This window comes from Mytilus edulis, chromosome 6, assembly GCF_963676685.1.
Source record: "Mytilus edulis chromosome 6, xbMytEdul2.2, whole genome shotgun sequence".
Taxonomy (NCBI): Eukaryota; Metazoa; Mollusca; class Bivalvia; order Mytilida; family Mytilidae; genus Mytilus; species Mytilus edulis.
This window is the reverse complement of record NC_092349.1, coordinates 53,774,978-53,802,962: the sequence shown is the minus strand read 5'-3', so window position 1 is coordinate 53,802,962 and position 27,985 is coordinate 53,774,978. Positions and strand designations below refer to the sequence as shown.

General features: G+C 33.0%; 1 protein-coding gene and 1 long non-coding RNA gene across 2 annotated transcripts in view; one reads left to right on the top strand and one right to left on the bottom strand.

Moving 5' to 3' along the window:
- Positions 1 to 2,006: 2,006 nt before the first annotated feature.
- On the top strand, positions 2,007 to 13,257 carry LOC139527874 (uncharacterized). The gene is made up of 6 exons (XM_071323551.1): positions 2,007 to 2,140; positions 4,119 to 4,249; positions 6,272 to 6,518; positions 6,907 to 7,064; positions 10,708 to 10,939; positions 12,840 to 13,257. Exons 2-6 carry the CDS (start codon positions 4,219 to 4,221, stop codon positions 12,964 to 12,966), a joined length of 795 nt encoding a protein of 264 aa, XP_071179652.1. The 5' UTR covers positions 2,007 to 2,140; positions 4,119 to 4,218; the 3' UTR covers positions 12,967 to 13,257.
- Positions 10,387 to 27,985, bottom strand: part of LOC139527875 (uncharacterized) — a 50,201-nt gene continuing 32,602 nt past the window's right edge. The window contains exons 2-3 of the long non-coding RNA XR_011665475.1: positions 25,327 to 25,365; positions 10,387 to 12,746 (exon numbers count right to left, since the gene is read on the bottom strand). This is a non-coding gene — a long non-coding RNA (uncharacterized lncRNA). The remainder of the gene's footprint in view (positions 12,747 to 25,326; positions 25,366 to 27,985) is intronic.

Sequence of the window (27,985 nt, the reverse complement as noted above, 5' to 3'; positions counted from 1 at the left end):
TGATATGCCCACTACGGGTACACAATCGAAATGTGACAACGTGATTGGCGATAAAAATGTGTCTTTTCCGTAATGTTTACGTATAACATATGAGCATGTCCAATTTGGTTATCTGAATGTATGAAGATAGATAGAAAAACAAAGTAAAACATATTCCACAAACATTTTTGGGAGCTCCTAAGGTTACACCTACCTCATAGTATATACCCGTATAGCATTGCCTTTTCTTATGACATTACTCTTCATATTCTTTAGCGATCAGTTTGATTGCACATCGCTGAGTGTGTAAAAGCTATCTACAATAATTGTACATTGTACATATAAATTTCAATGTTGCCGAATTGACTGTACATATATTTTTCAATGTTGCCGAATTGACTGTACATATACATTTAAATCTTGCCAAATTGACTGTACATATACATTTCAATGTTGTCGAATTAATTGTACATAGAAATTTCAATGTTGCTGAATTGACTGTACATACAAATTTCATATTGCCAAATTGACTGTACATATACATTTCAATGTTGCCGAATTGACTGTACATAGAAATTTCAATGTTGCCGAATTGACTGTACATATACATTTCAATGTTGCCGAATTGACTGTACATATAAATTTCAATGTTGCCAACTTGACTGTACACATTCTTTCAATGTAACCGAATTGACTGTACATATAAATTTCAATGTTGCCAAATTGACGAAAGGGGTTGAGTGAAAGCTAACGTCCGTTTATCGTATGCAGACTACATGTATGTGACTATACGTTTGATGTGATCTGATGTTGGAAAAGTCATAGAAAAAACATACAATTGTTGAATGCAATGGTTTGCAATGTTTCTTCCAGACTGTAAGTCTAGAAACGAAGTTGTTGTTGTCTGTTTCAGTAAAAAAAGTTGAACAACAAATTGCATGAACAGATTAAAAGTCTTCCTTTTTTTAATCCGTGGCTTTAATCAAAATGATGTGACTGATTGATTGTTGATGTTTTAACGCCATAGAAAACGACGAGACACGTGTTGAATGTTGGGCATGGTGGGGTTTGCAGTGTTTCTTTCAGACTGGAAGTCAGGAAACGGAGTCGTTGTGCGCGTGTTGTCTGTTTCAGTAATAAAAAATATGTTTTATTTTGAACATGTTCAATTCAAATTATATGAACTGATGAAATTACTTCCTTTTTAAATCAATGGCTTTAAACACACGAAGCTGAAAGTGATGTGGCTTACATTCAAATGACCATGCTGTTATGTACAACTTATAAATATTGAGTATAAAGATAAGAAGGTATCACGTCAATTAGACAGCAACCAAAAAAAAAAATGAAATAACAGAAATCCAAAGAGCAACTAGTCCGAAATTATTCTGACGTCTGATGACCAGTTTCAATCTCGAAATCTTAATAGATCCATTTTTAGTATGATATTACGATTTCGAGACATGGCGTAGATAAATCAAACGCCATTCGATTTCTTTTTCATTTATTGAATAAATGAATACCTTTTATTTTTGAAGAAAAGAGTAAACAAAAGCAGTCCACTCACTGCAACACACACACATACACCAACAATCAAAAGGTACATGTCTATATGATACTGAAAATGTTTAACAATATACAGCTGAGAATAACACATTTCTATGTCAGAAAAAAAAACCCCCAAAAACAATGCCGCCTCAAAAGATTCATTGAAAGAAATGTGGTCGCTGCTAAAGCAAAAGAAAAGTTGTTTTTGTGTTGACCGATTTATTTTAACTACCGGGTTCAATTATCCTCGAGCAATTATCATGATTATAGTGCAGAGCCTAATTACTTTATTAATACTTTTAAACCCTTGGTGTTTTTACATTGTAATAATAGTTTGTTAGCTGCAAAATCCTTTCTACGGCCTTGATTTGGTTAACAAGCTTTTAATGTAATATGTTATTTTCATATATATCGAACTACATAAGTTTTCTAAAACTCCCGTGGTTGGCCTTATTAAATACTGGATTTTACCCCGACAATGTCTTACAACTAGGTTTTATTTTTAAATACCACATACAATTCAATATGATAATGGATCGATATTAATACTAACAACAGCAGTGTGAATATATAGGTTGTTGATATACTTCACCATTCAGCTCGTTGTTTACAGGTAAGCAATATTATATATACATCTGAAACAAAATAAGTATACAAAATTTATAGTGAAAGATGATTAGAAATAATTGTAAACAATATATAAAAAAAATCGTACTCGCAGATAACCCTGATGCTATTTATAAAACGATTCGGACTAAACAGACTCTACATGTGAAGTGTTTTTTGAACAGCAGTCGCGGATCCAGAACTTTTTATAAAGGAGGGGGCTGATTGACATAAGAGGGGGCTGCTACAGTTATGCTTCAGTGAATCCGAATATAATCTAGCACAATTTTCCCCTGAATCCGCCTATGAACAGATTCATGTCCAAAATGTATACGGGTCAATTATGTGTGCCACTTGTACACACGTATTTGTGTTGATACTTGATGTTCAGATGCTGGCTTTAGACTACTTACTAATATTCATGGAAGAGACCTATTTCATAATGTATAATATTTTTGCTTTCATACTATACCGCTGTAGTTATAAGTAGGGTATTTAGGTCAAATTGAAAGAGAAACCAGTGTGTTATTTTGCTGAATTTTCTCAACCATTGTCAAATTAAACATATTTTCAATGTTAGTATTAAGTGTAAAATGTAATGCGAATTAATGTTATGGATGGCTTATGCCGTTTCTGAGTTTTGTGTTTTTGAGTACCTTACATGCATGTATAACATAAATCACAACAATTTGAGGTCATTTGTACATTAACATATATTAACTAATCCACTCTGGGTCGAGTATTTGTAAACACCTATTTTTGATAAGCAGTGGAAAAGATTTATTCGTTTGTGGTGTAGATTAAATAACATGAGCTCAAATCGGTTAAATGCAAAAGTTCACAAGTGGGCTGATAGTATGAGTATTAAGCATAAGTGTGTTAAAAACTGGAATTTTTTTAGTAAAGAAAACCTTCTGGAACTAAATTTAAGTAATTTATCGTGTCCTGAAAATATGGACACTAACTATGTTATAAAATTTTTTATGTCAAAATTACACGAAAAACATGTCGATAATTGGCATGCTGTTTTACATTCTGATAAATCTATATCGGGCAGAGGTGGCAATAAGCTACGAACTTACAGACTGTTTAAGGAAAATGTTGAACCGGAGGAATACTGCAAAATAGCTTTACCCTTCAGTCACAGAAGTGCTTTCGCCAAATTTAGATGTGGTGTTGCTCCCCTAAGAAATGAAACAGGGAGATATGAAAATATTGTTTTAGAAAATAGAGTGTGCCATATATGTGACGTTTTTATTGAAGATGAAGCACATGTTTTATTAAGATGTCCTCTTTATGACGATTTTAGAAACCATTTATATTATGTTGCTGAAACTTTTAATGATAATTTTATATTAAATACTTTAGATGATAATCAAAAGTTAGTGTTTTTATTCTCAGATGTAAATATGATACGTGTGTGTGCCAAAACCTGTCAATTGATTTTAAAAAGACGTAGAATTTTTATATATTGTAAATAGTATTTTATTTCATATTGTGTATTATATCTATGCATTTTAATAGTCTCTTATAATTCTGTATAGAATGGCTCTCATTTTACCTAGTGTTATTTTACAATGTATAAAGATTGATTGTACTTGTTGAGAGATGAGACTTTAATAATAAAACATTGAATTGATTGAATTTATATTAACTAATCCACTCTGGTCGAGTATTTGTAAACATCGATAATATTGGTGGATGTCGATCCCTTCGATATCTTTCGCCTCTCTTTTTTTCAAATGAACATGGGGTGATTGGGGGGGGGGGGGGGACAGAACAAACTGAATACGCCCGTATACAATGGTATATACACTGTACATATTTTTTTTTATAAAGAATATGAAACCATATAACAGCTGCATGTACATGTAATTCTGAAATTTCATGTTTGCGAGCCCCTCCTTATAAACATAGATATCGTTTATAAGCTCCATAATCGTGTAACATACATGTACATGTGTAGCTTTTTTTTCTGCTTCTAGATTTTTACCTTGACCTTATTCTTTGATCTTAGAAATCAATACCAATAACACATAGCATCTAGAGTTGATCACACAACACCTGTGCGGGTATTATTTCTAGATGGAGTATTCAAATTATAACACGGAATACGGTAAGTCGATATTTAAAATTCAAATGTGTTAATCCGGAAATATATTTATTAATATTATATCGTTAAAACGGAAACCTGAGATCGGTCTATTTCTATACTATTAAACGAGAAGACCTCATTTTTGGTGTCGCTTCTCGCCTCTGTGTCCTATAGGTACAGTGCAAAGTCGCATTTGTCATCCATTCATATGATTATTCAGATTGATTTATTTTAGGAGAAAAACGAGAAAAAAGGCATCCGGATATTGTCCCGTCATTGTACGAAATTTTAAGTCAGATTAGACTTCCGGTTTGCGTTTTTCTGTATACTTTGAACATACATATACTACGAATAAAGTGTATTTTTAGAATTTTATCTGCTATCATTTTCAAGTTTACTATCCACGGCGGTCACAGAGTTTATTAAATAGAGAGGGTCTGTATAGTATATCAATGATCACCATGGATCGATTAGTAAACTTAGAATTGAAAGTAAATACGCTTTATTTATATAGTAATGAATGTTCATAATATACAGATAAGCGCTAAAATTATTCATGTGAACTTTTGATACTTTTTCTGAAATTCTCCAGTCATTAAATATTTTACAAAATTCATTGATTACATAAAAAAAAAAGAAGATGTGGTATGATTGCCATGTTAAGACAACTCTCCACAAGAGACCAAAATGACACAGATATTAACAACTATAGGTCACCGTACGGCCTTCAACAAAGAGCAAAGCCCATACCGCATACTCAGCTTCAAAAGGCCCGAAATGACAATGTAAAACAATGCAAACGAGAAAACTAGCGGCCTTATTTATGTACAAAAAATGAACGAAAAACAAATATGTAACACATAAACAAACGACAACCACTGAATTACAGGCTCCTTACTTAAATAAATGTTCATAACATACTAAATGTATGTTCATATTGAAATTGATAGAAAACCAAAAATTGGGAACTTTGGAAATAAAGGTGGAGGGTAAAAAAACATGTTCCTGTCCCCAATAACCTATGACTTATGATATTTTTGCTGAAATTCTCCAGTCATTCTGTATTTTACAAAATTCTTCCAACAACACTTAACATACTTTAAACTACGCTCTGAATGCCCGCGATTTCGCGGGTGTGTTCTAGTAATCATATAAAAAAGATCTGATATACATGATTGGCAATGAGACAACTATGCACAAGAGACCAAAATAACACAACAAATAACAACTATAGGTCACCGTACGGCCTTCGACAATGAGCAAAGCCCATACCTCAGCCCTCATAGTCGGCGTGAAAGAGCCCCGAAGTCACAAATGTTAAACAAATCAAACGAAGAAAAAGAAACACAATGATCTAATTCAATTATGTACAAAATAAAAAAAAAAACACAATAAAACAAGTAGGTAACACAGCGACAAACGAGAATCCCTGAATTACTGGCTCCTGACTTGGGACAGGCACATACAGAATGTGGCAGTGACTGCACGGTTAAACATGTAAGCGGATGTCCAACCCTCCCCTAAGCCGCGATGGGGGTGTAACAGCACAACTTCAGAACAAGTTATAAAAAAAAAATTCCGTCGTTAAAGGGTTAACTCATCAGATAGATACAAATAGAAATTCATCTAAAAAAACTCAAAGAGGACGTGGACGGGTACTTATACATCACAACAATAAAGATACACTTAGTACAGATCCGATAGTACTCGCAGATACCGACAGCTATTTCAAAGACAATTAAAACTAATGAAAAACTCATACATCTTAGACTTAATTATTGCAATCAGTACACATCCAACTTCGAATTGATTTAGGAAAGTGGTGTAAAACACAAATCCATCAATCAATCAATAGATTTTGTGACCTACGGGTTATATACAAATTTTGAAGTCTTAATGTATATATTATTTTTTTTTTTTTTTTTTTTTTTATGTTTTATTACTTTTTAATATTTTATTTTTATAGGAATACTTTCTGCTATCCGATTTTATCATTGATTATATCTGAAAATGTTTTAAATATAAAATGGTTTAATTTTAAAGGTTCAGCTATCCCTCCATCAAAAGATACTCCGGTGAAAGAACAACCGCAAGCTAAGTATGGGTTTAGTCAGCAGCCAGGACAACCACAGGGTGTGGTGGTTATACCTCCAACATTGCTCATAACACCGGCACATTTTGAACCTTACGAGACAAAATGTCCTCATTGCCACGCTCAAATAACGACTGAAACATCTTTTAACATGGGATACATTGCTAAAATGTGTGTTTTCACATTGCTTTGCTCATTGTAAGTATAAAATAATAATATTTTTTACCTTTCCAAGAAGGTCATTTTGTATCTGTCACATTGATGTCCCAAAAAAAAATCCTTAAAGTATAATAATAATTGTTTTTTTTTTTTTTAAATTAATGAGAATTATTTATCAGAACGATAAATAATACTGTCCTATCACACTGATATGGAAGATGAAATTTATTAGACATTGTTCAGAAGATTCTCACTGTGTCCACATAATATCTACGGACGGACGAACGAACCGACACACAGACGAAAAACAGAATGAACAGGAATAAAATGACATTGCAATAACTTATTGATAATTATCTAATCTAGAACACTTTTATGGTATATCATGATTATATCAGTTTAGTATGAAACCGCTTTTGTTTTGCAGTGTATGGGTTGGATTGTTTTGTGTTGCGTTCTGGCCATGTTGTAGTAATAGGTTCAAAGATGTTGAACACACATGTCCGCGTTGCCGCAAGGTAGTAGCTAAGTACGAAAGACACAGAATTGCACCAAATTACCAAAGTCCATGGTTTAGACAAAGAGGTAAGTATTTATAGACTAAGACATCTGTAATAAGACCTACTTATATACCTAAATGTATATGGAGTTATTTTCTTTCAGAACCTTAGGTCATTCTTTCTCAGAATCAACCCGGACGATACCATGTTTCAATGAAATATGCTCCAAGGCATAACATAATGACCTGTGTCAGGTCATTATTTTCCTTGATAAAAATGCAATCTTTAATTTACTCCAAAATTATTTTCGTCTGATAGTTTTTTATTGCCGATTTGTTGATGAAAGAAATCGTCAATGCCCGCATTTTATTCTTAGAAACAAATAAAACGTGAAGTTTTGTTAATTTATCGCTACAATACAGAATAGCATATATATATATATATATGCATATATATATATATACAACTCGTCTAAACATCAACCCAACAATGTTAGATCTGTAAATTTGCTTTCGCAAATTTTTGATTCTTCCCTCGCCGGGATTCGAACCCATGCTATATATGTGAGATGAATTTTAATGTAGACTTTTATAAAATAAAGCCAGATTTAACATAGGTTGATTGATTGTTGGATGCTTGCTTAACGTCCAGTGGTAAATATTTCATGCATGTTCAGGACGATACACACTGAATACTGTGACCTACATGTATTTATATTCGTCGCCGTGTCAGTTCTTAATTTTTTTAACTTATGTACACCTTTTACTCTATCAAATGATCAACTAAAAAAGATAATCTAATTTTCTTTGAATAACATTAACGTAACTCACAAAAGTGTCGGGTGCGGAGGGTATATAATTATACCCTAATTATATGTTTAAAAAATGTATTGCTATTCAAAAGACAATCTTTCTGATTATTTCATTCGATTCAATTAAAATTGTTGAAAAAATAACCAATTTTCCGCGATAGAAATGTCGTTATAAATAGAAAAAAAACCATACCCCACTCTTTTCCATAAACTAAGTTGATACAATAATTTACTTACAATGTGTCTAGTATTTGTCAAACACTGTTATCGGATGGTAACAATTCATTTGTGTGTTTTTTCATGCAGTTGCAGTAATATTTTTATTGTGTATGGATAATAATTTTCCAAAGGTTTATATCTAGATTAATAAGTGAGTTTTATTTCACATTCTAAATGAGACGTAGGGCGTATAAAAACCTGGCCGCATTAGAAAGGAATATCCCACTTTAGTGTGGTCGGTAAAATAGGATACTAAATTTTGCAAATCTTTATTAAAAAAAAATTAATTTTGACGGTATATAAGTCAGATAATGCATATTTTAAGATTTTTCTTGTCGTAGAACACACCTCCGTAGAACCTACGAAGAAAAACCTTAAAATATGCATTATCTATAACATAACAAAATCCTATGTACTCTAGAAACATGTATTATTGTAACAGAATATACTGCAACTGCAAAAGGTCTAAAAACAACGAATGGGTTAAATAAAGGCAACAGTAGTATACCGGTGTTCAAAATTCATAAATCGATTGAGAGAAAACATATCAGGGTTACTAACTAAAACCGGGGGAAACACATAAACTATATATAAGAGGATAACAAAGAAACAACAGTAACACTGAAGTGCAACAAAAACAAACGCCAAAATACATAGAAACGAACTATTTGATAACAACTGCCATATTCCTGACTTGGTACAGGACATTTTAAGAAAAAATGGATGGTTAAACCTGATTTAATAGCTAAACCTCTCACGTGTATGACAGTCGCATAACATTCCATTATATTGACAACAATGTGTGAACAAAATAAACAGACATAACAGGTAAAAATGTCAAGTATAATTACCACTTTTAGCAAAATTTAGGTAATTTAACCATATTTTACCTCAAACCTGTACTAAATTTTTCGATAGATACAAAGATTTGGTTGGCAACTGTCATACAAGTGATAGGTTTAGTTAGCTTTAAAACCAGGTTTAATCTACAATTTTCTACATAAGGGTATGCCAGTTCCAAGTCAGGAATGTGACAGTTGTTTTACATTCCTTTGATTTGTTTGAGCTTTTGATTTTGCCATTGGTGAAAGACTTTCCGTTTTGAATTTCCCTTGGAGTTTCTTACTTCTTTTATTTAACTTTATTTAGGAATTGTTAATTTTTTTATATATATATAATTATGTACAGCAGTTATATCTAAGAGATAGAACCAAATTGAATCTTAGATGTTTAATGTAAAAGAAATGTAAACTTGTACGATACGTGTAAAAATATCTCATTTTTTCTTTAATTTTGGCATGTGATATCTCTTTATTTAGTTCTTAGAATTTTGTTTCGAAGCACTTACTGTGAATATGTGTTCATTCCTGTAGTCGGGAATATATTAATTGGCTAAAAGTTCATATTATCATGAACTGCCTATTTCTGTTTTTCAACAAACTTATCAGAAGATTTCTTAAAGGGACATTGGCTGTCATATTCATGTTCACCGATTTGACTCAAATTCTCATAATTGATTTTTAACATACTAAAACGAATATTCAAATTAGAAAAAGTCTAAAATAAACATTTTACAAGGCATGGGCTATATAAAATGTATCATCTTTTCGTGCGTATTTTAGTCTAGACGCCATCTAATTTAATATCGGGGGCCTCGGTGGCCAAGTGGTCTAAGTAGGTCTACTACTGTAATCACTAGCCAGTCAACACTGAGGTTGTGAGTTCAAACCCCTCTCGTGCGGGTGCACTAGACTCAAATATTAATTGATTAGGATTGTCAGTTTTCCTCTCGAAGGTCAGTGGTTTTTTTCTCCACCCATAAAAACTGACCACCACGAAACAGCCCAAAAGTGGCGCTTAAAAGTGGCGTTAAAACACCAACAATCAATCAATCAATCAATTTACTATCGAGTTGACCTCCGAAGACTGCTGACGGTCATATAAGCGATATAAACATAACTATAGTCTAAGATATAAATAGATAGCAAACTCATGCAATTGGATTTTTCTAGGTCTGTTTAATTTTATATTATAGGTGACAAATACATGTTAATCATCGTTTTTACCTGTATAAGAATGAGTTTTGTGGATCGAATTAGTCAATCAAATGATATACCTTTGTTTCACTTTCAATGTTGACATTCTATTCCTTTAATAACTGAACACGCATAATTCATGCATAATTCATCTCTAGCTAAGGGGTTAAATTGAAGGTCACATGAGTACGGATTCAATGAGGTCGAATTATTTACTTGCAAGTGAATAATTTATCATCGATGTTTCTTAGCTTATTTTGACAAAATTGAACCATAATGGCTGCTAAAAGCAAATTATTATTTCACTATTTCATTTTCGCTAATGATTGAACAAAAAAATCATATTTTAAATATTTTATATATCCTGTAACTAGTGCCCCTTTAATAAATATGAGTTATTGACTCAAATGACGATTGTTTGCCAATATTTGTGTTTTTGCAAAATATATTTTAAAAGTACAAAAGATAGCCATATCCGTTAATAGCAAACATGATCGACAGTACATTATCTACAAAGGGGCAATGAGAACGAAACCATTATAATATGTTTGTTAATGTATATTGTTATCAATACAAGTTTGTTTGCCTAGTATCTTCAAAAAAAGTTATCACTTGGATATGATAATTGAAAACTGTAAAAAAAAATATATTTCATTATGCAGGTATGGCCGGTTATGGAGCAGCACACTTTCAGGCTGGTTATAATCAGCAAGTTCAACCAGCGGAAGCACCACCAGGAATTCTGATTGTACAGCCTAAACCTATGGTGACAGCAGACCATTTCAAACCTTACGATACCACATGTCCGCATTGTCATGCCCAAATAAGAACTGAAACATCTTATCAAGTCGGAGATCAGGCGCTCCTATGGGTTTTCATTTTTACGTGTATATTGTAAGTAAATTTGATACATAACTTATAGGAACATTTTATACAAATATAACAGCTTGGTTTGTATGGTTTGTAAGTGTAAAGGTTTGTCACCTTTTTTACAATTTATGGAACCTTTATAACTTATTATTGGCGAATTTAAAAGGACCGTTTTCCTCAAGACGCTCTTTAAATACTAGTACTGAAATTTTTACAAAAAAAATTAAAAAAATTGGCTTATGATAATTGTCTTTGAACGTTTTAGCTCACCTGGCACAATCAGTGTGAGCTTTTACCATCACTTGTCGTACAATGCAAATCTTCGCTAGCCAAGGGTTACGATCCACTCCAGTTCTCTTCATCCTTGGCGGATTGAGCCAACATTTGTGATAACAATGTTGCTCCATCTATCGGAAGATAAAAATCACGCCCATTCCGAATACATTATTCTTGACCAATGGTAGCACTTGAACTCTTCAATTTGGAGGTAAAAACACGGAAGCGTCTAGATTCTACACACTTGGTAAAGCCGGAAATGAAAATATACGTCAACATTCATGCATTTGGGCATGAAACATACAGGGAAAATGGTTCTATTTATTCTGCCATAGGCGACAACAGTAACATTTTCTAAATTTACCAGTTTTTATAATAAAAACCTGGATAAAACAGTTATGTGTGGTGTTAGTACTTTATTACTCTATTTTAAAAATTGAAGCCAAATAGTATCATGACCAATTTCCAACGGAGCTTGTTTGTGTTATCCATGCCCACCGTCATTTTACACCAAATTTATGAAATTTTGGAAGCTTTTTCGAATAATTATCTAGAAAATATTTCAATAGGTTTTAAAATTTATATTGTAAATTTACACACTGCAGTTATTCATAGATAAATAAAAAAAAATAGATTGTACCCTTACATCCAATCACAGCCCTCCTAAGTTGACTTCCTTCACCTGTCTTGGGTACACAAAAGGCCAACCTAATGCTGGGAAAATGTAATAGTACCGTTTTACCTACACAGGAACTTCTATTGGTTGATTAAAAACATTCAAGTTGTCACTAAATATAGTCGTATGTTTAGGGATGTAAAGACTTGTTGCACAATAAGCACGTGGTAATTGTTTACAAACACGTTATACATTTACACGTGATCATGTTATAGGCGCTTTTTGATTGGATGCAGCGAGTTTTGACTGCAACCAATAAAAATCCTTACCTTGTGTCTCCGAAATTTTATCTCAATCTGCCAAGGGTAAAGAGAGCGGGAGTGGATCGTAACCCTTGGCTAGCGAAGATGTACTATGCATATCCCTTCAAGATACCAAGCTAAATTAAACAAACCTGCCCTCATTCCCTATTGCGGTATTTAGAAATGTGTTTGATGGCTAATCATCTAAGCATTGTTGGATGAAACAAAACATAGGCCGGGAAAATGAAAGTATTATAGGTTATTTTTTTATACCTCTATAGAAAGAGACGGACGGGTAAACAGGTTCAGATTGACGTAATCTGTTTATGAACATAAAAAATGATAACGGCACCTTGTAGGAGGACACGTCCTTAATTACATGTAGCTAAATAACTCTGTTATTTTCATGCTTTTTTGCCTACAAACTTTAAAATTATAATATATAGATAAATAAACATCATGTAGCAAAAATGATAAAACAAAGACAAGATCTATACAAATAAGTTAATTACATAAATAGTCATTTAACACTGGAAGATGAGAGTGTATTGGATAAGACTTTTCCTTGCAACATGCCAACTCATTTTGACCGGACGTGGCTACATACTTGTACATCCCACACAGCCAAAAAGACGCCCTACAAATATAAAGACACACTTTTCTAGATTTTATAATCATTGAAATAAAATTAACGCATTCCAATATGAAATACTTTTTTTTGTTTTCACAGCGCATGGTTTGGACTTGTTTGCTTCATCTTTCTGCCGTGTTGCATCAAGTCTTTCAAAGATGTAACCCATACCTGCCCTCGCTGTCATCAAACCGTAGCGGTGTACGAACGACATGAAATGCTTTAATGTTTTCCGTCTATTCTTTTTAAACATACACAATGAACTACTATGTATGTCTCTGTATAGTTGTTTGTTCGCTGTTAGCCAAGGCTCATTGTTGGAGGCAGAACATTGACCTATAATGGTTCACATTTGTGGTGGAGAGTTGTGTCATTGGCACTCATACCATATGTCCTTACATCTTCTTAAGCCTTAACATGTGGATTGTATGATAGAAATCTATATTTGTTTGTGGTCTTTTTTTATATATAGTGTTTTTTACCCTGACTCAAAAATAAGACAATACACGTTTTTAAACTGTGTAAAAATGATTTTAGGTCATTTGATAAAACCTGTCTATAAAAGGCAAAAAAGGAAGAAAAAGGGAGTACATGTTCCTTGTGGACAAGTGGCAGTGCCTCATAAACAAGGATGTTGTTGATAAAACCGCCTAGTTTTGTTAAGGTATTGTGAAAGTCCCTTATCAAATGGCAAAATCAAAATCTCAATCACGTCAAACGAATGGATACCAACTGTTTGGATACCAACTATTCTTGACTTGGTACAGGTTTTCTTGTGTAGAAAATGGTGGATTAAACATGGTTTTATTCTTAGCTAAACCTCTCACTTGTATGAAAATCACACAACATTCCATTTTATTGAAAATGATATATGAACAAAACCGACAGACATAAGAGGTATATATGTCAAAAAAGGGGGTACAACAGTCGACATTGCATTTATTGTAAGATATGCTCTGCAAGGTATTCATACGATTTCGTGTTTGTTTTATTCATGATATTACTCATTACAGGAATTGGATAACAGTAAAATCAAAAAATGAAATGTATCGATTATTATTATATTATGTTATAGATTTATATTTTTATATTGTAATACATGTATTTTTTTTTTGGATGTGATATGTTTTTAGGTTAATTATTATAATATGTGTGTATTGTTGAGTTGTATAGGCGTATACTTTTATATTGTAATACATGTAAAGAAGTGAACTCATATTTTCTAAAAAAAAACTCTCTCGGACTCCGTGTTTTTATTAATTTACATGAAATGTATTTTAGGTTAGTTAATATATTAAATATGTTTGTATTATTTAGTTAAATTATACATATAGCATTATGTAACTGTAAAGTAAATTAATATTCAGTAAAATAAACAATGTTATAATGTCAACAAAGTGAGAGGTATAGCGCTATAAATCCAGGTTTAACCCACCATTTTCTACATTTGAAAATGCCCGTACCAAGTCAGGAATATGACAGTTCTTGTCCATTCGTTTTTTTATGTGTTTCGTCATTTGATTTTGCCATGTGATTATGAACTTTCCGATTGGATTTTCCTTTAAGTTCAGTATTTTTGTGATTTTACTTTTTATCGACAATTGACCATTATTTTTATGACTTTTTATTATTAAATATTTTCGGAAAAAAATAAAAATTTAGATATTTAGAAAAAAATTTAAATTGCTTACTATATGACACTCATAAACTAGAATACAAGCACCTTAATCACTGTAAAATAGACCAAAGTGAGTCGGCAGCGGTGGGGGCATAGTGATGGGAGATGTTTTAATTTAGATTTGCAGATCGATCAATGTTTAGTTGTTGCTGCCAATATAAAAACAAAAAGTGTGTTTTGCATGTTTGCCAATGAGACAATAATTCTTCACACGATACAAAATGACACAAAAATAAACAGCTAGTATACTAGGTTAGTGTACGGCCTTCAATAAAGTTGAAACCCATATCGAAAAGTCAACAATAAAAGGTCCCGAAATGACAAATGTAAAATAATTCAATGGAAAAACTAGGACTTTATTACTCAAAGTGCACTAGAGAAGTTACAAGATAATTGCCTTTAAGTGTGGAAGATTTTAAAGAAAATCGATCCCCGAACCTTGACAGATGATTTTGCCTATTTGCTAACAACTACTTTATTTTATGTTTTCTTCTTTGATAGTGCCAAACCGAATATCAATATCTCCCATACAGACAGACTTATCGTCCTTTCCTCCTCAAGGACGACAACTCTGTCTGTATGGGAGATTGACCGAATATACCGATTCTATGATATATGAAATGTTTGAATAACCTTCTGATAGAAACCCTGAATTTAATCCCGGTGACACAGCAATCAAAAACGACACACAAAAAAACACATCACAGGTCAACATACATTCTTCAAAATAGGCAAGGTATATCTTGACAACATTTCAGGTTCTATAAAATCGCCCAATCTGAAGAAGTTTCAAATGTTAGTTTCATTGTGATATGTTTAATGCTGCATTGTAACAATTGCTGGACACGAATCTGCAGTATAGCCTTTGCTCATTGTTGAAGGCCGTATAGTGACCTATACAGTTGTTAATTTCTATGTCATATGGTCTCTTTTGAAGAGTTGTCTCATTGGCAATAATACCACATCTTCATTTTTATATATGCTAAAGCTGCTCATCATCTTTTAAATTAAGTTTATGAGATAGCTTACAAGTGCATTGATCGATATACTTTAAATACTTAGTCTATATAATTACATAAGTTAAATAAAATTGAGAATGGAATGGAGATGAATGTGTCATCATAATACGTTATTCTGATTGGCTAACTGCAATCTCGCGTTTTTATTTAATCAACTTTCCCGAAAAAAATTATCATTCATGATGACACGAGTTGTTCCGAGACCACAATTACACCCAATTTACAATAACCTTGACAAATCTCACTACTAGTCTTGTAAGTAGTCTGCTCGGCTGTCTTCTCTAGAAATTTAGTTAGTACTGTAACGCTTCGAATACCAGATAATTAGTTAACTTGGCCGTATAAACTCGACAATGGGTTGATAAGTAATTATTATACTTTTTAAAAATATCCTAGACGCATATTTTATTTTATCTAACTGATTCGGACATAGTAGTGTTCACCTTATATCAGATTTATGAATAAGAAATTATACGAAGTTCTTTTTTTCTATTATACTTTCAATAGATCTCTGGCCTCAGATCAAAATAAAATTCCTAGATATTAATTTTTATAACGTTTTAACTCATTAATTAAAATACAGCATGTTCTTTTGTCAAACATTTTGTGTGTGTAAAGTACAGAACTAGCCCAAAAAAGTATCCAACATTCAGAAAGATTAAACTAATCCGTCTTACAAATTTAGTCAATACACATCACCATCCCTATGGGCAAGTCAAGAGATGTTCCGAAAACTGTAAATATGAAGCTTTTGTACATGACCTAATCACTCTTTCTATATCAAAATCAGTTATAATACAACATCCAAAAATGTATTTATCCTCTCTTCTTTCATTTCTATCCCCTCAAATAGAAATGAATAAGGAAGGGAATGCAAAAACAATTAAGAAAAAAACAAGTTAAGTAAAAGGACCTTTATGCTGCAACTTGTTCTACTGAGACTGTCGCATGTATAGCCATCTCAGTCAATTCACGTGCGTAATTCATATAACTATGGAAATAGTCCTAAACTTTAAAACATTCTTCCCATGTATTCAAGTCTGTGTGGTACATAGAATGGTATGACAAATCTTTATGTCGGTGTCCAAAAAGAAATATAAGTGAAATCCACAAAGGTTCATGACAAAAGCGTCCTCTGGACGTACATGTAAGCAATATTTTCCAAATCAATCTATAATTCATATAAAGCACCAAAAACGAGACAAAATCCACTTGAAGGTCCATTGTGTCCTAAAATATTGAAATATTCAATTCCAAATTGCCCAAGGAGGTTTTCCTTGTGAGTGGCGTTGGAAGCATAATTGTGTACCTCTATAGTCTCAGTTCCCCATACTGTTTAATGTCTGTTAATATATATACTCGTCTAAACATCAACCCAACAATGTTAGATCTGTAAATTTGCTTTCGAAAATTGTTTGTTCTTCGAATTCCCTCGCTGGGATTCGTACCCATGCTACTGAGATATCGTGACACCAAATCGCCTGCATTGTATCCGACGCGCTAGACCACACGACCACCTTGGCTTCACAAAAAAAAAGCTTTCGGTGGCCGGGTGTTACCTTTCCCCGTCAGTTTTAATATATATATAAAGAAGACGTGGTATGATTGTCAATGAGACAACTCTCCACCAGAAACCAAATGAAACAGAAATTAACAACTATAGGTCACCGTACAGACTTCAACAATAAGCAAAACCAATACAGCATAGTCAGCTATAAAAGGTCCCGAAATGACAAAAGTAAAACAATTCAAAAGAGAAAACTAATGGCCTTATTAATGTACAAAAAATGAACGAGAAACAAATATATGACCATCAATAAACGACAACCACTGAATTACAGGCTCCAGACAAAATTTCACAATTCAAACGAAAAAATCTTGAACTAGAAACAAACTTGCCTTCAGAGTTACCTGTGATCCATTAGCAAATAAGATTAGGCAACAAAGAGTAATCAAGTAATTGATGAGTTATATACACCAACCAAACTAATTTCCCGGTATTCGAAGTGTTACTAAATTAATTTCTAAAGAATTCATTGGGGTACAAAGAACAATAATAGACAATCAAGTAGAAGAGAAGACAGTCGAACAGACTACTAACAAGACAAGACAAGACAATATTTATTTAAGTCTCACCTCTAACAAGACTAGTATGGAAAGCCAACGGGGTCAACATTCTTAATTCGTAACTTGTCAATTCGTAACTTGTAACTGTGCAATTTCTAAATTGTTAATTCGTAAATTGTTAATTTGTAACTTGTTATTGTGAAATTCATAATGCTTAATTCGTAAATTGTCAATTTGTAACTTGCACCTTTGTAGTTTCAACATTCTTAATCGGTAAATTGTCAGTTTGTTACTTGTAACTGTGCAATTTCATCATAATGCTTCATTCGTAAATTGTCGATTTGTAACATGTATCTTTGTATCAAAATTCAACATTCTTCATTTGTTAATTGTCAATTTGTAACTTGTAGATTTCAAAATTCTTTATTGGTAAATTGTCTTTTTGTATATTGATGTTTTGTAACTTGTAACATGTGACTTGTCGATTCGTGAATTGTCGATGTGTGAAATGTCGAAGTGTTAAATGTCATCGTTCTATTATGCTAACAATCATTATGACGACAGATGGCGCTCGGGTTCTTCTTCGGTGTATAAGCCTCCTGTAAGTAGGAGCACCGCCATATGGAATACATACCAAAGGAGTATAAATCAATTATGTACAGCACATACATATAAAAGATAACAAATAGATAAATACATTGTTTATTTTATATGGCATGTATAAAAGGGACTCGGTTTTGTATTGAGGTAACCTCGTATAAACATGTTTGTTTACTGTACTGGTCACCAAACCTGCAATGAGGTGTGTCACTTCCTTTATTAAGGTATATAGATGTGTCGCTGGAACGGGCTTCCTTATCAACTTCGTAAATATATTACTGTCACTTGGCAAGAAATTTCTACTTAATATTTAACCGGGTCAAAACAAGACTAACAAGATTGTGTCCCCAGTACACGAATGCCCCACTCGCACTATCATTTTCTATGTTCAGTTGACCGTGAAATTGGGGTAAACACTCTAATTAAAATGATCATATCATAGGGAACATGTATACTAAGTTTGAAGTGGATTGGACTACCTTGACCAAAAACTTTAACCTGAAGCGGGACAAACGGACGAACGGACGGACGGACGGACGAACGAACGGACGCACAGACCAGAAAACATAATGCCCCTCTTCTATCGTAGATGGGGCATAAAAACTTGAAATATAAGACGGTGCTGGAAAAATACTAATATTGTAATGGGCCCGCACATTAGGACTCAATGTATAATGGCAGAAATGGTTTGAGAGCCATCATTCATTAATATTATAATCTCAATATTAAAATTTCAGAAAAGAATGTAATTTATTCTAATGATATGTTTTACTACAAGAAACAAATGGACGAACAGTCTTTATTTATTTGGCTCCTGAGTAATGAGCATAAATCAGGAATCTGATGTACAGTAGTTATCGTTTGTTTATGTAGTTTATACGTGTTTCTCGTTTCTTGTTTTTTTTATATACTAGTAGATTAGACTGTTGGTTTTCCCGTTTGAATGGTTTTACACAAGTAATTTTGGGGCCCTTTATAGCTTGTTGTTCGGTGTGAGCCAAGGCTCCGTGTTGAAGGCCGTATCTTGACCTATAATGGGTTACTTTTATAAATTTTTATTTGGATGGAGAGTTGTCTCATTGGCGCTCATACCACATCTTCCTATGTCTATAAAAAATGTTTAATGATATCATATAAGTTTTTTGTAAAACAAACTGAATGAAAAAATATTTTAAATGAGCCACTTAGTTAATGTATACTATATATCAAAACTGTGTTGAATATGCACTATTTTGTAATAAAATCTAAAGGAATCAGAAAAACTAATCGAGGCCCTAAAATTTGAGATATTGTTAACCGGAATGCGAGAAAACCGCATATATTTTAATGGTCAGGTCAATAATGAGATATCATATCGTCAATAGTATGGGACCAGTTCACATCTTCAATCATCAATAAGCTTGAAAGAATACAGTGACAACCTGTGAGATTTATAACAGGAGAGTACAAGGACGTTCAAGTCAGAAGCTAATATTTCTGTACGAGATGGTCGCAGTGCTATAGAACCAGACAATTTCAAAAACAAAAAAGCTCGTTCAAAAAGAACACTAAATTGCTGTCAAGGGCCCGATTTGACAATTATCAGTCAAGAAATGTTGTGAACAAACATGCAGATAAAAAACTACACGAAGTGTTTTGAGATTTCAACGAGTAAAATACAACAATATTCTAACTCATTTTTCGTATAAACAGTATTCGAATAGGACCACATTGAAGAAGCGTAGTGCGTACACCGAGCGTTGACAGCCGTTATGTAACTTCTCTCGAGCATCGTCAATACATCGACGGCGCTCTCTCTACCGTTGTATTAAAGCCGGTATTTGTATCCAAAACGTTCTCCTACAGATACAGATCTATCAGGATCGTGGTACAAGATCGAAATATACTAGGAGGTGTCCCCTCTATATTTTTTAATGACCATGATCGTTAAACTACGAAACACTTTATTTTTTACTACACGCGTCACCTACATAAATTTGAGAATGGAGATGGGGAATGTGTCAAAGAGACAACAACCTGACCATAGAGCAAACCACAACCGAACGCAACCAATGGGTCTTCAATGCAACGAGAAACTCCCGCACCCGGAGGATTCCTTCAGCTGGCCCCGAAACAAATATGTATACTAGTTCAGTGATACCGGACGTCATACTGAACTCCGAATTATACACAAGAAACAAAAATTAAAAATCATACAAGACTAACAAAGGCCAGTGTTTTTTTGAAATCTCAAAACCCCCTTCTTAATACTCCCACTTTTAAACAAATTGACGCCCTCTCCCTCTGACTTGTCAGAGAAAAGAGCTTGCCATATCGCCATTTGCATGAAAGAGGCAATTATCTCTTACTAGTATATGCTTCCACTAATTATACCCCACGCAACGAAGTTGCGGAGGGTGTAATGTTTTGACCCGTCCGTCTGTCTGTCTGCCTGTCCGTACGTCAGTCCATCGGTCCTGTTTCTTGTCATCGCAACTCCTCTCAAACCACACAACAGAATTTCATGATAATAAGGACAAACTAAGTAGATTTGCATATCGACAAGAAACTACAATTCATTTTTTTTTCTAGAAGTTACGCCCCTTTGAACTTATCCTCTGAAACCACACCACAGAATTTCATGTAACCTTGTAGATAATAAGGACATACTATGCATAGGCGGATCCAGGGGTGGCCTGGGGGGGGCCACCCCCTCCCCCTTTTCGTGGAAAAAATTTGGTTGATTAAATAGGGAATTACTGAAGCATGACTGGAGCACCCCCCCCCCCCCCCCTTAGGAAAAGTTCTGGATCATCCACTGCTATGTAGATGTACATTGTACATATCAACAGGAAATTATGATTCATTTTTTTTTTCTTATACAACATTTTTTTCTTACAGTTATTTTATTCCTCCAGTGACAATGTGGGGACGTGGGGCATGTAAGCGCGCTCACTAAGGTTCTTTAATTTTATTTCTCCACGAAAATATTTGCATATTATTTGGGGTTTGGCCAAAGGAGTATGTATTTGGTCATTTTTAGAGTAAAATGATAGCCTTGGATCCTGGTAGCTTGGATCCTGGCTGACTGTTCGACAGAAGAGCCAGGCGGAATACAACCTGGTTTGTCAATAGGATATTAGGATGTTACAAATTCATTGCAAATGATTTTTTATTTTATATTTGACATGCAAATTAAAAAAAAAAATAAGTATATTGATTAACATCGTGAATCATTTCAGTTAATTAACGATTGACAACATGTTAGATTTAGTAAGGTTGCCGGGCTATAAGGAGGTGTGGCACCAGATGGGGTTCATATCGGGAGTACGGGGCATTAAGCAGCTTTTGAGATAGAGGGACTCGTGAATATTTTGGTCTTTTTGGTTGTACATTTTTATTGTAGGAAATCTGGTAGCGGCAATTTTTAAGCTTCTTGTCCAGAAAATTCAGTAGGCTTCATATTAATACATAAAATTGAGAATGGAAATGGGAAATGTGTCAAAGAGACAACAACCCGACCATATAACCGACAACAGCAGAATAGAATATATATGTCAGCCCTTCATGTCAGAATAAAATGGTCCGATCATAGCATTTTATGATTAATAGAAATCGTTTATTACTAGTACCTGGGGTTTTCAGTAATGATGTAGCCTTTTAAAGCCGACTATATGGTATACGGTTTTGTCATTGATGTAGGCAGTAGGTTGCCTATAGTTGCTTACATGGACTTTAATTGTACTTCGCGTTGGTGGATAGTTGTCTCATTGGCAATCATACGGTTTATTACCACATCTCCTTATTGTATATACCTGAATAATCAAGTCGTAATATTCCACTGACCAACGACTATTTCATTAACCTCGTAATTAGGAGAGATCAATTATTTTGAGGGACTGAACTAGTCGGGATGTTTTTTTTATATAGTTTCCGAACGAAAGTCCACGTCAGTAATAAAAATAAAACTGGGATCCTGTAAACATGCAATTTTTGTTTTGCTTTTTTTAGACGCATTTGCTGTAATCAATCGATGGATTAAAATTACTTAGGTATATATTCCACATGGAGGTACTCCGACTTACAGGAGGATTATACACCGAAGAAGAACCCGAGCGCCATCTGTCGTCATAATGATCGTTAGCATAATACAACGATGACATTTAACACTTCGACATTTCACACATCGACAATTCACGAATCGACAAGTCACATGTTACAAGTTACAAAACATCAATATACAAAAAGACAATTTACCAATAGAGAATTTTGAAATCTACAAGTTACAAATTGACAATTAACAAATGAAGAATGTTGAATTTTGATACAAAGATACATGTTACAAATCGACAATTTACGAATGAAGCATTATGATGAAATTGCACAGTTACAAGTAACAAACTGACAATTTACCGATTAAGAATGTTGAAACTACAAAGGTGCAAGTTACAAATTGACAATTTACGAATTAAGCATTATGAATTTCACAATAACAAGTTACAAATTAACAATTTACGAATTAACAATTTAGAAATTGCACAGTTACAAGTTACGAATTGACAAGTTACGAATTAAGAATTTTGACTCCGTTGGCTTTCCATAGACTAGTAGTGAGATTTGTCAAGGTTATTGAAGATTGGGTGTAATTCCTCTATTAGTTCTTTATACTTTAATTAAAGGGAACTATATTCGTGAACAACCAGTTCCCACAATAATTGATTGATATTTGGTTGCTTAACGTCCAAGGGCAAATAGTTCCCGCAATAAAGTGAAAAGGTAAATTAAATAAAAACTTGATAAAAATCGTGTTTTCATGATCCTAGCTAAAAATGTATTTATAGGTATAATTGAATGCTTCTTTTTATAACTTCATAGGGTTGTAAAAGTGTTGACCGTGCGCACATTATTAGAATGAAGCGCGCACTTCGGTGAGCGCTTTTACACCCCAGTGAAATTACAGAAAGAAGCATGCAATGCTTATTTAACTGAACAGACAACGCAGACATGTTAAGTCTTTGTAATGAACTTTTAGCGAATATTTCTTAGTACCATATAGATTACATGTTCAGCAAGGTACACACATAGTGCATAATATTTTGTTTGATTTTCCAACATTTCCTTCAGAAAGAAATCAAATTGACCATTATATTTCACGTTAATAAATTCAGACTGTATATCACTTGATATAAGATTACACAGACATTAAATATCCAGTATATTCCTGGTACCATAATCTATATAAAAAAATAAGGATTCAAATTAAGGAAATGCCATATGGTTGTTAATGAGACAACTATATGTCAGTCTGTTTTTCACGAGGAAACTATCCGACTTTTCCCCTTGACAAACTGACCAAAGCATTATATTATGTATGTCATTGAATTTTTGGTATAGATTAATTTGTCTTTCGCGGGCTCATACATGTATAAAACATTATTAACATCATTAAATGCGTCCAATTGAGGGAAAATATACCCCATTCACTGAAAGAATTGCAAAGCAGAATGAAAGACATAGATTAGAAAACAGAAAAATATATCATAAAAATGCTTAGCAAATTATACAACAAATGCTATATAATATCTCTCAAAAAATAAAGAATGTTTCAGCATTGAATGTTAAATATTGCTCAATATAATGAAATATAACATTTGTTGATCACTTTCAGTCTATATATTTGAATAAAGTTGCGATTGCTATTTTTAAATAAAATATTGTTATATAATGATATGTTATGTTTCAAAATGGATGAATGACAAGTAAAGCAGGCGACACAATTCAGCGTGTGATTACAAATTAAAATTTCTGTTGTCAAAATACATTTCTGGTAGCAAAAGCTGGATAATATTATTAATAATAATTCAGAAATTATATTCGTGGATTACGAACAAAACCTCTTACGAAATTAATTTTTAAAATATTTAATATATAATACTTAGACGTGGATATTAATAGGCCTTCCTGGCAAATAATCATGTCGTCTATGTTAAAAGACAGGCGTTGACTATTAGCATCCTTGTACATGACTAAAATACTATCATCATTCTACGTTAATCATTGTTTGTAATGTGTTAATTGGCAAGAAATACACGTATCAATATAAAATAGTATGTTAATATTAATTATTAATTAAATATATTAGTTCACAGAAACATTTGAAGAGTTATGACATGAACATATATACTGATGAATTTAAAAAACGCAACACATTTTGGTGATTTTTTTTACCTAATCATAATTAATCTGCTATATGCGCTGATGTCCTTCTTATTATTAGAATCCTTTTCATCACAGCGTTGACAAGACTATGTACTGGTTTGATTAGGTTATCAACTGACTGGGCCAGATTAGGTGAACGTTCGTCCCAACAAGTACACCGTCCCAACTATAGACATACATTTGTATAAACTGGGGGTTGCCTAAATCAAATACAAAAATGTAATACATGTAAAAAGCAGAGGGTTTCACCTTGTATGTTGATTAAAATGTTGAATACTTAAGTTTTCTTTTTTTCTTCTTGTGCACCTGCCTGAACTTAACTCTTTTGTTCTATATAAATCCCCATTGGGGAGCCTCTGACAGACTGAGTGAGCGTAACATCACTGTTATCGATAGCCGATGACAAACAATTGGAAGGTAAATGATTCAGTAATATTTACCAAAATAAGTATTGCGGTTGTCTACGCTGCAATGAAAATGATTCTGATAACTATGAATACTGGACTAACCAGAGGGCATACTGGATTATCGTTAAATCACTTAATTCCCGTAAAAGACTGTAATGATCGTGACAGAGTTCAAATCAGAGGCAACAAAACTGAACCCAAAACATCCCAAAGTTAGACTTTGGCTACAAGCAGACATGGCATGTGGCTACAATCAGCCGTTGCCTTGAGAGTGGCACATACACATATAGAGTGAAGACCATGTTTTCAAGTGTACCTTAAATTTACAAAATAAACGTGATTTAACAACTCAAAGTTTAAACGAAATGAATGAATGTTATGTTTATACAAATGATATTTTATACATAAGGGAGCTTCCATTTAAGTTTTATGGTTGGAGTAGGCTAGGATTAAAAATAAATACACCTCACTTGTTAGTATATATTAGTTTAATATCCTTATTTATCTCTCCATAAATTGTCATCCTGCCTTTTTTTGCAAACTAAGATGCTCATCCTGGCTTTTTATTTTTACAAAAAAAAAATTTCTGTCCTGCCTTTTTTCAATTTTAAACTTACCCCTCCATAAAAATCTAATGGTAGCTTCCTAATGCATACCTGAAAATAAAATAATTGATTTAGTGTTGCGTTTTTTAGTTCAGTCATTATAGGTGTTTCCTTTTCCCTATCCTATAAATGAATCACTTGCCAAACTTATAAATAATTACTAATAACAAACCAAGGTCTCTTTATAATTTACAATGAAAAATTGGCTCATAGTTTATGTGCAAAACAAGGAATGAAATCATGCAAACTATTAAAACTGTATTAAAAGTCACTGTGACACATAAATATGATTTAGAGATAGAAGGGATTTATTTTCGGACAAACCCACATTTATAACCTATATTGAGAACATTGATGAGTATTGATTGGTTGATTGGTTGTTGCCCAGTGGCAAAATATTTAATGCCTACCCATGACGACACATATCCTTATATACCATTAAAAAGTTATACTTCGGTACTGGCAAGAAAATACGGATTTTTTGTGTTATTTAAATTTGCTGTTACAAAATATTAGAAATTATTATAAATTAAGGAATGTATCTCCCTCATGCAAAGCTCTGATTCCTTTCACGAATTTGACTATACTTTTTGGACCTTTTGGATGATAGCTCTTCATCTTTTATATAAGCTTTGGATTTCAAATATTTTGGCCACGAGCATCACTGAAGAGACATATTTTGTCGAAATGCGCATCTGGTGCAACAAAATTGGTACCGTTGATTTTATTATAATTGCAGAAAATGTGTTTGTTTTAAAAGTGTTTCAGTTTTGCCGGTGCAGCGATAATAACTATAGATTTTCAACACACGACTACTCAATGCCGTAAGGTAGTAGCGAAGTAGATTTCAAGATTTCAGTAAAAGTAAGGGAGACCCCTAAAATAAAATGGTAGCTCCTTTATTTTAACGCAGAGTTAAGAGACCATTGTTTTGTGTTGCGACACTCATTATTTATTGTCACTCTTCAACATTTCAATTTGACAAGCTGTATTGTGTTGGAATCATAGTCATTTAAGAGTCTCATAACATGTATAACATAAACATCAACATAAACATCAACATAGATATATAACTGACAATAAAACAACATTCAGAAAGACATTTATTATGAGAGAAATTATGGGACAATGGCAATATCTAAGGCACTTTTGTTTTGCTTTCTTTTAGACGCATTTGCTGTAACTAATTGATTAAAATTACTTAAGTATATATATTCCATATGGAGATGCTCCTACTTACAGGAGACTTATACACCGAAGTAGAAACCGAGCGCCATCTGTCGTCATAATGATCGTTATTATGATCGACATTTCACACATCGACATTTCACACATTGACATTTAACGAATCGACATGTTAAAGATTCCAAAACATCAATATACAAATTGACAATTTACGAATCGACAAGTTACAGAACATCAATATACAAATTGACAATTTACGAATCGACAAGTTACAAAACATCAATATACAAATTGACAAGTTACAGAACATCAATATACAAATTGACAATTTACGAATCGACAAGTTACAAAACAGCAATATACAAATTGACAATTTACGAATCGACAAGTTACAAAACAGCAATATACAAATTGACAATTTACGAATCGACAAGTTACAAAACATCAATATACAAATTGACAATTTACGAATCGACAAGTTACAAAACATCAATATACAAATTGACAATTTACGAATCGACAAGTTACAAAACATCAATTACAAATTGACAATTTACGAATCGACAAGTTACAGAACATCAATATACAAATTGACAATTTACGAATCGACAAGTTACAGAACATCAATATACAAATTGACAATTTACGAATCGACAAGTTACAAAACAGCAATATACAAATTGACAATTTACGAATCGACAAGTTACAGAACATCAATATACAAATTGACAATTTACGAATCGACAAGATAAAGAATAGCAATATACAAATTGACAATTTACGAATCGACAAGTTACAGAACATCAATATACAAATTGACAATTTACGAATCGACAAGTTACAAAACATCAATATACAAATTGACAATTTACGAATCGACAAGTTACAGAACATCAATATCCAAATTGACAATTTACGAATCGACAAGTTACAGAACATCAATATACAAATTGACAATTTACGAATCGACAAGTTACAGAACATCAATATACAAATTGACAATTTACGAATGGACAAGTTACAAAACAGCAATATACAAATTGACAATTTACGAATCGACAAGTTACAAAACATCAATATACAAATTGACAATTTACGAATCGACAAGTTACAGAACATCAATATACAAATTGACAAGTTACGAATCGACAAGTTACAGAACATCAATATACAAATTGACAATTTACGAATTGACAAGTTACAAAACAGCAATATACAAATTGACAAATCACACAGCTACAAGTTACAAATTGGCAAGTTACGAAGTAAGAATTTTGAACACGTTGGCTTTACATAATTTTCCATATAGCGCGAAACGGAAGACTATTTTTCCATATGATACGAAATGGTTTTTGTTCATGGTTATGAGTGACAAATTCATGGTACGCAATGGTAATTTGGGGTACGGAATGGCAATGGTACGAAATTGATATGGTTCGAAATGACTAGATACCTTGTTCTTGGGCGATGATTGCCGCTGTAATGT

Excerpts from the sequence above, each read along its gene's own strand:
- LOC139527874 (XM_071323551.1), top strand. The coding sequence starts at position 4,219 with ATGGAGTATTCAAATTATAACACGGAATACG. Across the intron at positions 4,250-6,271 it reads AAATTATAACACGGAATACG|GTTCAGCTATCCCTCCATCA; the intron begins GTAAGTCGATAT and ends TTAATTTTAAAG. Across the intron at positions 7,065-10,707 it reads TCCATGGTTTAGACAAAGAG|GTATGGCCGGTTATGGAGCA; the intron begins GTAAGTATTTAT and ends TTCATTATGCAG.